Source organism: Alexandromys fortis, unplaced genomic scaffold (assembly GCF_014885135.2).
Source record: "Alexandromys fortis isolate MF-2015 unplaced genomic scaffold, M_Fortis_MF-2015_v1.1 scaffold_258, whole genome shotgun sequence".
Classification (NCBI taxonomy): domain Eukaryota; kingdom Metazoa; phylum Chordata; class Mammalia; order Rodentia; family Cricetidae; genus Alexandromys; species Alexandromys fortis.
Window position 1 is genome coordinate 414,097 of NW_026068132.1, and position 12,093 is coordinate 426,189.

The following is a 12,093-nucleotide window of genomic DNA, read 5'->3' on the forward strand; positions in this document are numbered from 1 at the left end:
CTGGCTCTGGAATGATGGTGCCCCAGGGGAGGCCACAGGAGGACTGTAGAGAGGAGGGGCAGAAGCAAGGACCAGATCCAGTCCATCAACTTTCCAAAGCACCAGGAGTGCCGCAGCTGTCCTGGAACTTGCTATATAGACCAGGCTAGCCTAGAACTCACAGAGATCAGCCAGCCTCTGCCTCTTGAGTGCGGGAATTGGAGGTAAATGACTGGCTAATGTGTGTGTGTGTGTGTGTTTTTTTTTTGTTTGTTTGTTTTTGAGACAAGGTTTCTCTGTAGTTTTGGTGGCTGTCCTGGAACTAGATCTTGTAGACTAGGCTGGCCTCGAACTCACAGAGATCCGCCTGCCTCTGCCTTCTGAGTGCTGGGATTAAAGGTGTGCACCACCACTGCCCAGCTTGTTTTTTTTTTTTAACTAACTAAAAAAAAAATCTCTAGGGGCCGGCAAAATGGCACTAGCTGCCAATCTTTNTTTTTTTTTGGTTTTTCGAGACAGGATTTCTCTGTGGTTTTGGAGCCTGTCCTGGAACTAGCTCTTGTAGACCAGGCTGGTCTCTGCCTCCCAAGTGCTAGGATTAAAGGCGTGCACCACCACCGCCTGGCACTAGCTGCCAATCTTAACTCAAGTTAGATCCCTGAGATGCACATGGTTCAAAGAAAGAACTCCTGCAAGATGCACTCCTCCACCCAAGTGCTGTGGCACACACGTGCATGTGTGCGTGTGCACGTGTGTGCGCACACACACACACACACATAAATGTAAAAAAAATTTCCAAGTAAGCACACAAGCTGACCTTAACTCCTCTCCTTTTCTAGTCCTGGCCCAATCTTCTATCCTCCTTCCAGTGACTAAGCTCACAGGAGCTTCTGCTTAGCTGGGTGAACAAGCCTCATCTTCCACAGGCTCCCGGACCCCCTACGGGCTGTTTCCACAGTGCCATAGAGCCTTTACTCCCAGGCTTTGGGGTGTCACCCCCATCTTGGCCTGGTGCTGGTCCCTGGCCTGTCTGGATGTTGGGGAGTGATGAGCTTTACTTCCTGTTGTAGGATTTCAGCACGGTGCATGGAGCGGGAACCCCGCAGACCTGCAGGACGCCACAGAAGGGACAAGAGGTAGTTACTGGAAGAAGCTATAGGCTCCGTATTTACTGGGCAGCTCAAAGTGTGGTAACCGAGACTTTTAGGAACAAAGTCTCAGAGGAACCTGGCAACCAAAGAGTTCTAGATTAAGAAAAAATGTCCACTGACTCTGATTCAGAAGTCATCTGATTTTTTTTCCCTTTTTTGAGACAGGTTTTCTCTACGTATCCCAGACTATCCTGGAACTCGATCTACTGCGGGCCAGGCTGGCCTCGACCCTCAGAGCTCTGCCAGCCTCTGCAGCACGCCACCACCGGCCCGCAGTCATCTGATTAACATTGTTGTTTCATTTCCATTTAAAAGTTTATTACTTGAAAACACTCCACAAAACAAACCAAGAAAACGTAAGACCTAAATGAACTCAGTGACAGATTATTAAGGGACTAGCTCTGCCCCCCGAAACCACCATACATTAAAAAATTTAAAAGAAATAGAAATGCCAAGTTCAAAAATATTTATCCAAAAAAGTAAGGCATCCACTTAAAAAAAAGATAATAATTCAAGGAGGGGGTGGGTAGAGGCTGAAGGAATGAGAAGAAATGGATGGAGGGATGGTCCCTGGTCCCCCAGAGGCCCCACAGCCTGCCTGGACTGCACTCTGAAGGACCATAATCAGCCCAAACCTAGCCTCTCACCAGTTAGGGGTCAGGTGAGCTAGGTGAGAAGTCAGGAAAAGGCCCTGGGGTATTCCAGTTTAAGTAGATGGAATGGGGCGTGGGGTCCTTGGCACAGCAGGTACGGAGGCTGCCAGGACAAGGCAAACACTGTTATCTTCCCGTAGAGCACAGGTCGGTAGGTCTCGTGGAAGGGACTTTTCTGAGCTCTCCAAAGGGAGTGGCATTCTGTCACTGCCCTTCCATCTTGTCCCAAAAGGGATGGCAGGATGGTGGTGGGATCATTTGAGTTGGGGGAGGGGAGAGGAACCAGCCTTCAGAAAACACTCCCCCAGCAACAGGGTCTCCCCAGGATGAGGGCTGAGCATCTCTAGGGAGGGAGAAGCACCCTTCCTTCCAGGGGAGGCATTTAACACCAAGTCTGTCCTGAAGGATAGAACTAGGGAGCATTTTTAGGCTCAGTTTTTGGAGGGGAGATGACTTAAGGCTGGTTTGACTCTGAATCTCAGGCCTGAAGGGCTTGGGGATCCTTCCTGCCTGGTCCTTGAGCCAAGGTCCAGGGAAGAAAAAGCGCAAGGGTGGCCGGCAGTGCTGTGGGTGAGAAGAGCGGCTGGGATGCTCAGGGGGCCAGTGGGGGTGGCTGAGTCGCTTTGCCCTTAAGAGAGAGATATATATATCTATTCGACTGAATGTAAGAAGCCTTTCTGGCTTCAGGGAACTTTGGCACCACAAGGAGACAGGAGGCAGAAGCAGGGGCAGGGTTAGGGTTAGGGCTTGGCTTCTGCAGTCTGAGCCTACCCCTATGTATTTCACAAGCTTGGCTTAGAGCTGGGGATAGGGTGGTCCTTCTTCTTGGTCCTTAGCTCAGTAGGGAGGAGGCATCCTGAAAGGGAAGTTTCTCAGCAGGGGGCCTAGGCTGGGCAGTGGAGTGAGTGGTAGGTACAGGGTCCCCGGTGAGTGAAGAGGCATTTCGGTCTCTCCAGAAGACGGTGAGTGGTGACACTTGTGTTTGCTTTGCCTTCCCCAGCAGCCCACTGTGCTGCCACCTCCTTCCCAATTGAAGCTTCACCTGGGCTCAGAACTAGGGAGAAGCAGCAGCAGTGAACCCGGGTTTCTTAGAGGCACCGGAAGGGCATGGGCCCAGGAGGAAGAGTCCTGCAGGGTACCCATGGCACCTCCAGTCTCCTCTAACCCTTGGAGTGCCTGCAGGCCCTGGTGCACTGACCTCGACCATGGGCCTTGGGACCGGAAGTGGGTTCTTTGGGTACAAAGGTCAGTGTCTTTGTTTAGAACGTGTCACTGAGGACACCCAGGACTTGGCCCTGCCTGACAGAAGTATAGGTGTGTGTGTGTGTGTTAGGGGGACATAGGCAGGGATGCAGGGCAGAGAGGATGAAGTGGGGAGTGGTCAGTTAAAGGGACAGCAGTCCTCAGGGCTAGGGCTGTTCCTCTGAGTCCTGGTCCTTGACAGGAGTAGGCTGGAAGATGGGCTTCTGCTGTTCCTCCATGTCATCGGTTGCTTCCCCTGCCCCCGAGTCCCCATCCACCTGGGGATACACGACCACACACATCTTCTGACTCACTAGGGTTAGTGACTCTGTGGAAAGGAACAATACAGAAACCAGGTCAGTGCCTGTGTGGAGCTGGTGGATGGCTGGCAGCTGCCCCAGGTCTGTCTGCGGATGCCAGCGGCTCTTCTCTCCTTAGAGGTCTTTGAAGACATCTGTCATTCCTGGCTCTGAATGAGGAGCCCTGTGGACTCAAGTGAAGGTAGGGCTCCTCCATCAGACTGCTCTATGTCTACCCGAGAGGCCCTCTCTCTAGCCACTACTTACCAATGAAGTCATTGAAACACTTGGGTTTGTGTTGCCAGTAGACACCCAGGAAATAGACAGGTACTCCCGTCAGCATGATAGCCAGGCCAATGCCGCACACCACTGGCTCCGACCACAGGCTGAAGATCAGCAGGAAGGCCCAGAACAGCAGATATATGATGGGAAACAGCAAATTGATCTGTGGGACAGAAGCACTGTAAGTTATGTGGCTCTCAGAGGCTTTAGGATGAGGGCACCCTCTCTCTTCTTCATCCTCCTCCTTGAGGGCAATGGCTGAGCTTCACTCAGCTCTGCATCCCACACTTCGGGCTCTTATAGGTGCTCTATCAACAGATAGATGCTGGTGAAATCGGGCAGTGTGGCAGGGAAGTAAGGGCCCCTCCCAGGTGAGGTCAGATAAGACCTCATGACTCATATAAGTGCCTGTGGCAGCCAGAGAAGCCCAGGGGACTGAGAAGCCGGTAAGCGCGTTAGTGTACACTTGCAAGAGGTCCTGGAGGGGGAGCAAAGAAACAACCTGGGTCTGTTTTGGCTTTTGTCTTCACATCTACTTCCAGGCCAGGCCTCACCTGGATGCACCAAATGGGTCTCAAGTTAGAATGGGTCTCGGTTAAAATGTATACAAGCAGACAGAAGGAGATTCACTTTGGGACAGAGACATAATGTAATGAACCCTGATACTGGAGGGCCAGGGCCCACTCAGGGTGTAAGATTTAAGAGTGAGGTAAGGAAATGACTGTCTCATGCACATGTGGCCAAGAGCCACAATGATTCAAAAATCTGCCCCACCCTGGATGCAGCAGAGGAAGGGAGGGGCTCCGAGGCAGGTCCTCTCACCTTGATGGGGCGGGGGATGTCCGGCTTCTTCCAGCGAAGGACTATCTGCCCTGCAACTGTAACCCCGTAGAAGAGGTAGTTGATGAAGCCCACGTAGTTGATGAGTGTGTACATGTCACTGGTGACCAGCATCAGCAGTGTGGAGAGGCACTGGAGAAGTGAGAATGAGGTGAGAAGTTAGGGGATGGTCTGCCCCTCCAGGCCAGGCGTGCTAGTTTATAGTGGACATCTCAAGATAGGGACTTCACAGCCACCTTGAGTAGCCTAGGATGGTTTATACCTTTATTGCCAGGAGCATCTCTCTGGCTTTTTTGAGACAAGGTCTTTCTCTGTAGCCCTGGTTGTCTTAGAACTTGCTCTGTAAGCCAGACTGGCCTCAAATTTAGAGAGATCTACCTGCCTCTGCCTCCTGAGTGTTGGGATTAAAGGCATGTGCCACCACGTCTGGCTCAAAGTAATTTGCAATGTTTTATCCATGATTCAGAAGGAAAAGAAAATTAATTCAAAAAAACGTAATGAGGACAAGTTATTGGGTCTTCCTTTACTCTCTAGAGTAGTGGTTTGCAATCTTCTTAACGTTGCCCCCCTTTAATACAGTTCCTCAAATTGTGGTGACCCCCCCAACCATAAAATTATTTTCATTGCTACTTCATAACTGTAGTTTTGCTACTGTTATGGATTGTAATGCAAATGACCAAAGGAGATCTAATAAGCGGCCCCTGTGGAGGTCGCCACCCATGGGTGAGGGTTGCTGCTCGAAATGCTTCTGTTCTTTTTACACCATTTCTTCCCCATTCAAAGTGGCCTTTCCCCCTCCGTCAATTCAAGAGTTTTCCCCTGTCTGTGACTTTTCTTATCACGTGTGCCCTGAACTAGGTTTATTTCGATGGCCCCTTTCAAGAGGCTGACAGGGTCCAGGGCAGGAAGTGGTGGAAGGGGAGAAGGGTGAGCGTGTGCATGACCAGCTCAAGCTGAGGCTCAGTGCTGTACCCTTGTGGTAGCAGGTGCCAGTGAAGCCAGGGACAGAGACATGTTTTTGGGAGACTGTGGCATCCTGTCTTTTCAGTCTGACTCCATAGGAGAGGAGAGGGAAAATGAGCCAGCCTGAGAGCTGTGGGTGTTTAAGATCTTCTCTAATTATATTCCCTGACCTTCACAAAGCATTGCCATGGCCACACATGCTATCTCAGCCGGGGCTTACTGCAATGCAGAGCTAGACCAGAAGGGGGACAGGTGTGTGTGTGTGTGTGTGTGTGTGTGTGTGTGTGTGCAGATGGTGTGAGTCCCAACCCAGGCTAGCCACAAGGCGTGGGAAGGATCTGCACGAGGCCAGTAGCAGCAGGGGGCCTTACTGTGAAGAGCAGCGCTGGGATTGGGGTGCAGCGCTTCACGTGGATCATGGCCAACACGCTGGGAAGGTGGCCTTCTCTGGCTCCAGCAAAGAACAGCCTGGCGAGGAGAAAAGTCAGTCAGCCTGGGATAGCCTGTGGACCACTAAGCCGAGGCTCTCTCATTCACGCCCACCTTTGGCCCCCACACTAGCACCCTCCACGAGCCGGGTCCTGCCTTTGTGTGCGCACTTTCCAGACCATTAGCCACAGGACCCATGTTCCCAAACACAGGCACTGGCAGACCAGAGGCAGCCAAGAGATAGGTGGACGGAGCCTGGGCATGTGGAGACTGAGAGTGTGAGCTGGCTGGCTCCCTCCGAATCAGTCCCCTGTTTCAAGGCTCCAGGAACGGCTTCTCTGCCTTCTTTTTCAGTTTCAGCTCTTTGAGACCCATTCTCATGCAGCCTATGTGGCCCGGAACGTCTCTGTAGCCAAGACAGGCCTGGAATCCCTGACCCTCCGCCTCCATTTTCTGAATGTTGGAATTAAAGTTTGTCCCTTTCTTTACCTGGCCATATTTCTCCTTTAAATGAGAACCTTCTCACCCTTAAGGGCTATTGATTCCTCGACACACAGCTCTGGGCTTCCCGTGCAATGCTTTAAAAACATCCTCATTCTATTCAGAGAGCAGCTGCTTCTGTTAGAGTGGAGAGGGGCGGTGGACTGGAAAAGGGCAGGTGGGAGCCTGTGAGAGCCGGTAGAAGTCCTGAGGTATCTATTTCGGTGTCTGGTGTCCCTAACTGTCAACTTAGCGGTCACACTTAAACTTTGGCACTCAAAGTTTGTACCCTCAGAACTACGCATTCTATTCCCAAGAAGACTTCTTTTTTTTTTTTTTTTAATTTTTTTTTTGTTTGTTTTTTCGAGACAGGGTTTCTCTGTGGCTTTGGAGCCTGTCCTGGCACTAGCTCTGTATACCAGGCTGGTCTCGAACTCACAGAGATCCGCCTGCCTCTGCCTCCCGAGTGCTGGGATTAAAGGCGTGCGCCACCATCGCCCGGCTCCAAGAAGACTTCTTAAAAACAGACAGAAACAACAGAGAGGTGCTGAAAGGGACACACAAAGGCTCTGGCACTGAGTCAGACTGCCAATGACCTGAGTGTTTGAAATTATGAGACTGACTTAAAAAAAATAAGATTTATCTGCAAGATAGAAAATTATGAAGTAAAAAAAAAATCAAGTTTTTTAAGATTTTATTTCACGTGTATGGGTGTTTGCCTGAAATGTATGTCTGTGCGCCATGCCGGTGGAGGCCAGAAGACGCAGTCAGATCGCTACAGATGGTTGAGCCGCCGTGTGGGTGCTAGGAGTTGAATCTGGGCCATTTCTTCAGCCCTTGAAATCATGTTTCAGAAGAGAATGATTATGTGAGAACATCACACAAAAATGCAGAATGCAAAACTGAGATCCTGAGCTGCACATGGGTGTCACAAGCCTGCGAACCTGGCACACCAAGCCTGAGGTGGGGGATTTCCAGTTTGAGGCTAGCCTTATATGAGCCCCTGTCTCACAGATGGGGACGGGGCTGGAGGGCTGGCTCTTTGGTTAAGAGCGCTTGTTGTTCTTACAGAGGACCTGAGTTCAACTCCCAAGCACCCACATGGTGGCTCACAGCCACTTGGCAATTCCAGTTCCAGGGGACCTGACACCCTCTTCTGACTCTGTGGGTTCCAGGCATGCACACAGTGCACAGACATACAGTCAGGCAAAAGTCATATACATTAAAAGGTAATTCTCTCTTTTTATTTCACTTTATGTGCATTGGGAAACTACAGACAGCTGTGACTACCATGTGGGTGCTGGGAATTGAACTTGGGTCCTCTGGAGGAGCAGCCATTGCTCTTAACCACTGAGCCATCTCTCCAGGCCTAAAAGGTAATTTTAAAAACAAAATCTAAACAATGGGAGGGGGATTATACACCCTTAGGAGGGGAAGGAAATAGTGGATAAGCCACAGAGAGAGACAGAGACATAGACTCACAGAGAGCAACATTAAAGCAGCCCTTCCCTCTCTCTTTTTATGCCTCTTCCAGACAGAACAAAACAAGACAACTGGCCACCAAAACCCACCCTGCAACTGCCGGCTGTCCTTTACACGACAGCACTCCAACCTGTTCTCTTTAAAAGTTTCGATCTCAGTTATTTTCCTATTTGTTTGTGTGCATGCTCTCTATGGCATACGTGTGGAGGTCAAATGGCAGCTTGTGAAAGTCAGCTCTGTCCTTCCACCCTGTGAGTTGGGTTCCCGGGGTCAAACTCAGGTCCCCAGGCTTGGCAGTAAGTTTCTTTACCTGCTGAGTCTCCGACTTTTACTTTTCTCTAGGGCAAGTGGCCCCCAATGGCTGACAGGAAGGTGACAGTGTGCCGGTGCACAGGCTTTGGCTACATGTGGCTCAGGCTCTTCTTGATTTAGCCTCCTGAGGGCTGAGGTCAGAGGTGTGTGCCACCACTCCTGGTACAGACCACTGCCACTCCGTGCTTTGCATACAGGGTTGAGTGGTGCTAACAGTGGCAGCTCAGAAGGACGGCGGCTGACTGCGACTCCAAGCACCCATAAGCAGTTGTCACCATGAACTATTCAGGCCAGCTTCTCTAATTTCATGCAAACACATGCAGCCCCTCCCTTTCCCCATGCTACAGTCTTTTCCAGCCAGCAGAGTCTCGTGCACTAGGCTGAACCTGGGGGGCGCTATGAGTTACGTCATGCACGTGCCCCGGCTCTTATTGATGTCCTCCTCCACATACAGCCAGGACCAACTGTCCAGGTCTACCAGCCCCGTGTCGGGTTCACAAGCTAGGGAACAATGGAGAGTATGGTGGGCGCATGCGCGCGCGCACGCACGCACGCGGACACCCACACACGCTGCTTGCTCAGCAAGGATTATCCAAGTCAAACTGAGACATAAAAGAATGAAAGAGAGGAGGGAGGGAAGAAGGGGAGAAGGGAAGTAGTAGGTGAGCAGAGGTGGCCTGGGAAGGGAGGCTACACCTTTGGCATCTCCTGCATGCACACACAACTATGCTGCATGCATGCAGACCACTGTGTGGCCTGCCTGAGGGACGAACCCCAAACTAAAGAGACTGTAGCCAGCCACTGTCCTCCAACAGATCCCAGGGAGCCTCAGGGGTCACTGCTCTTCCACTGCTCGCCCTCTGCTAGGGCCTCCCGGTGGCCACGGCGCCTGTGTAACATGCACACGAGGTTGCTAGGGGTGAGTGTGCGCCTTCCCCAGCCAGGTGATACCCACACTCTGGATCCTGAAAACCTGGAAGTCTGTCATCTCACAGGAACTTCTCTGGGATGTGACAGGGGGCTTGGCAAACAGCTGAGCCCAGAGTCATCTTGGGAATTAGGACTGTGCTCCGAGGACATAGAAACCCTATGGGCCACACTAATGGTGACCCTTTGACATCTGTACCCCCAGAAGTCCATTCTAGAGATGGAAAAAAGGACATAAAGGAGGGCCTGACCCCTGGATAGGAAGAGGCAAGGCTCCAGGGCCCACTCATGTTTCTGGCTTCCCAAGGAATTTTGGGTTGGGATTGTGGCTATTGGCTTTCATTGGAAAAGTTTCCTTTCTGCTCTTCCCTACCCAGCCTTGTGGCCTCTTGAGTAGGGAGCAGTACTACATCCTTAGAACACTCAGAGTCTGTGGAGTCTGACTCCAGACATTCATGGGAGGCCAGATCCAGAGGCTTCAAGCATAGGAATCCTTCTTGGTCCCTTTCAAAGGAGGGTTTCCTTCCGGACAGTGGCAGCCTGCATCTAGACAAGGGGGAACAGGGACTCTAGGAACGTAGTCAAGATACTGTCCTGCTGCCAAAGCAAGTGGGCTGCCACCTGGACACCACATAGGTCACTCTGTGAGCAGCAGACCCCCTCAGCACACACACTGACATGCGTACTCCTGCAAAGCCACCACTCAGGAGGTAGCACAGAACCCTGCTGACAGACAAGTCCATTAAACACACACAGAACAATGGACACAGAAAAGTGGCCCAGAAATGCCCTGGGCAAACACTCACCTGGAGGAGGTGAAGAGCGAGCCATTGACGCCTCCAAATGTGGACAAGGCAACAGAGATGGGCATGATCCAGGCCATGACCCCCAGAAGCTTCTCTCCAAAAGTCTGGGAAAGAAAACAAGAAGTGAGTGGCAAGAAAGAGGTAAGGTCCCTGTCCCAGCTTGCTCCTCACTTTCCGAGTGCCTGTCTCCCATCCATCCTGCTGATCCTCTCTGAGAGCCAGGGACAGCTACACATCAGGAACACATGCTGTGGGCTAATTAGCTGAGGGGCCAGGGTATGGCGGTGATAAACGTAATGAACTAACTCTCAGCCTCCGTTACAAATGAAGAAATTGAGGCATTTAGTGATCCTACACCACAGGGACAATGGAGGGGCCAAGATTGGAAGCCAGGTGCTGAAAGTCCAGTGTGTGCACTACGGATTCTCTGTACACGGAGATGCACTTATGAATCAGATCTGGATTCAAATCCTAGTACCACCTTGAACAGGCTTATAACATGCATGTGTGTGCGTGCACGCATCTGTATGCGCGCCCATGCATGCAAACGTACAGGCACGCACACGCACATTGTGGATAAAGTGCAGGATCTGGCTTGTGCTAGGCAAGTGTTTCACCACTGAGATAATTCTCTCTCAGCCCTGGCTTTGTTAGTTTTGAGCCTCAGTTTCCCATCTGCGGAAGAGGAATGAACCCGAGGCAGAGTCTCTAAATTCACAGAAGCAGATTCTGCTGGTAGGAAAATAAAGACTGGCTAGTTTCTTTAGCTGAGAAAGAAGTGGCTGTGAATTTGCAGGCGCATCTTCATGTACATATACACATGTATATGTACAGTTTAGGGGGTCCAGCCTTCTCTGGAGTCTCTGAGCCAGACGCTCTTCACAGAGACAGATGCTTGCCCAAGACATACTGATTCTCTCTGTCCTTTCCTTCTCTGGGAATCATGCAGACTGATGGCTCTCATCAGGGAAAAGTGGGTATAGAAAGGAAAAAGAAATAAAAAAAAAATAAAATACTAACCTAAAAAGAGAGAAGCAAAATATAAAAACAGACAACAACAAAGAAAAAAAGAGAATAAATATAAACAAAAAAAAAAAAAAAAAAAAACAAAAGAACAAAAACAAGAAAAAGAAAAAAAATAAAAAAAAAGAAAAAATAAAAAAAAAAAAAAAAAAAAAAATAAAAAAAACAAAAAAAAAAAAAAATAACTAAAACAAGAAAAAGAACAAATGAAAATAAATAAAAAAATAAATGAAAAAAAAAAAACACAAAAATACAATGAAGAAGACAGAAAAAAAATAAAGCAACACACAAAAAAGGAAAGAAAAAAAATAATAAAAAAAATCAAAAACCAAACAAAACCCACTTTTCCCTGATGAGAGCCATCAGTCTGCATGATTCCCAGAGAAGGAAAGGACAGAGAGAATCAGTATGTCTTGGGCAAGCATCTGTCTCTGTGAAGAGCAGTCTGTCTCCTTATATAACCTGCATGCTTAGGGCACCCTAGAGCAGGAGTCAGTGACCTTGTTCTATAAAACATTAGATATTTCAATACCAAAAGTCACGACAGCTGTTTTGGCCAACCCAGCCATTGGTTTGCTCCTGGGCACTTAGGACACATGTTGGGGACACATGTAGATTTGACCCTGAGGCGGTGGGATGACTTCCAATGTCATGAGGCACCGGATCAGGGAAAAGCGAGTGGGCTAAGTAGGCAGATCTACATCAGCGCTCTGGGTCTGGGACTCAGGACCATTTCTTACCACGGCGACTGCATTTGAGGCCAGCAGCTCCTGGGGGGACATTGCAGTGACATACGCGACATTGGCAAAGACATACACAAATGTGACCAGTGGGATGGAGATGAAGATGGCTCTGGGAAGGTTCCTGTGGAGGGAGACGAGATGAGAGGGAAGCCCGGACTAGAGTGTGTTCTGCTAGGGGACCACAGGAGTCTAGACTTGCAGCATCTTGCCTTTCCTCTCTCTGGGAGACAGGCTTTGACTCAGGTGGGGGCAGGATATTTTGGAGGAAATGGAACAGCTTAGGCTAGCTACTTATCACTTCTTATCACTCAGATCTGGACCATGCACCCTTTCTGCTGTCTTAAAACACAAGGCTGGGTCTGCCTCTGAACAGATACAATGCCAAGACTTCTCGGGACAGCTCCTTCCTCACACTGGCCTGTATAGCTTTCTGACTTTCTTCTTCTTTTTTAGTTTTTCAAGACAGGGTTTCTTTGTGTAGT

The 12,093-nt window shown here is 49.9% G+C and overlaps 1 protein-coding gene across 4 annotated transcripts in view; it reads right to left on the reverse strand.

The window, feature by feature from the left end:
- Positions 1–470: 470 nt before the first annotated feature.
- Slc7a8 (solute carrier family 7 member 8) overlaps positions 471–12,093 on the reverse strand; it is a 59,635-nt gene continuing 48,012 nt past the window's right edge. For all 4 annotated transcript variants that reach the window (XM_050126224.1, XM_050126223.1, XM_050126222.1 and 1 more), the window contains 6 exons: positions 11,609–11,732; positions 9,846–9,949; positions 5,781–5,877; positions 4,429–4,578; positions 3,592–3,769; positions 471–3,353 (listed from right to left, as the gene is read on the reverse strand). In XM_050126224.1, coding sequence (XP_049982181.1) covers positions 3,193–3,353; positions 3,592–3,769; positions 4,429–4,578; positions 5,781–5,877; positions 9,846–9,949; positions 11,609–11,732 — 814 coding nt within the window. In that variant the 3' untranslated portion in view covers positions 471–3,192. The remainder of the gene's footprint in view (positions 3,354–3,591; positions 3,770–4,428; positions 4,579–5,780; positions 5,878–9,845; positions 9,950–11,608; positions 11,733–12,093) is intronic.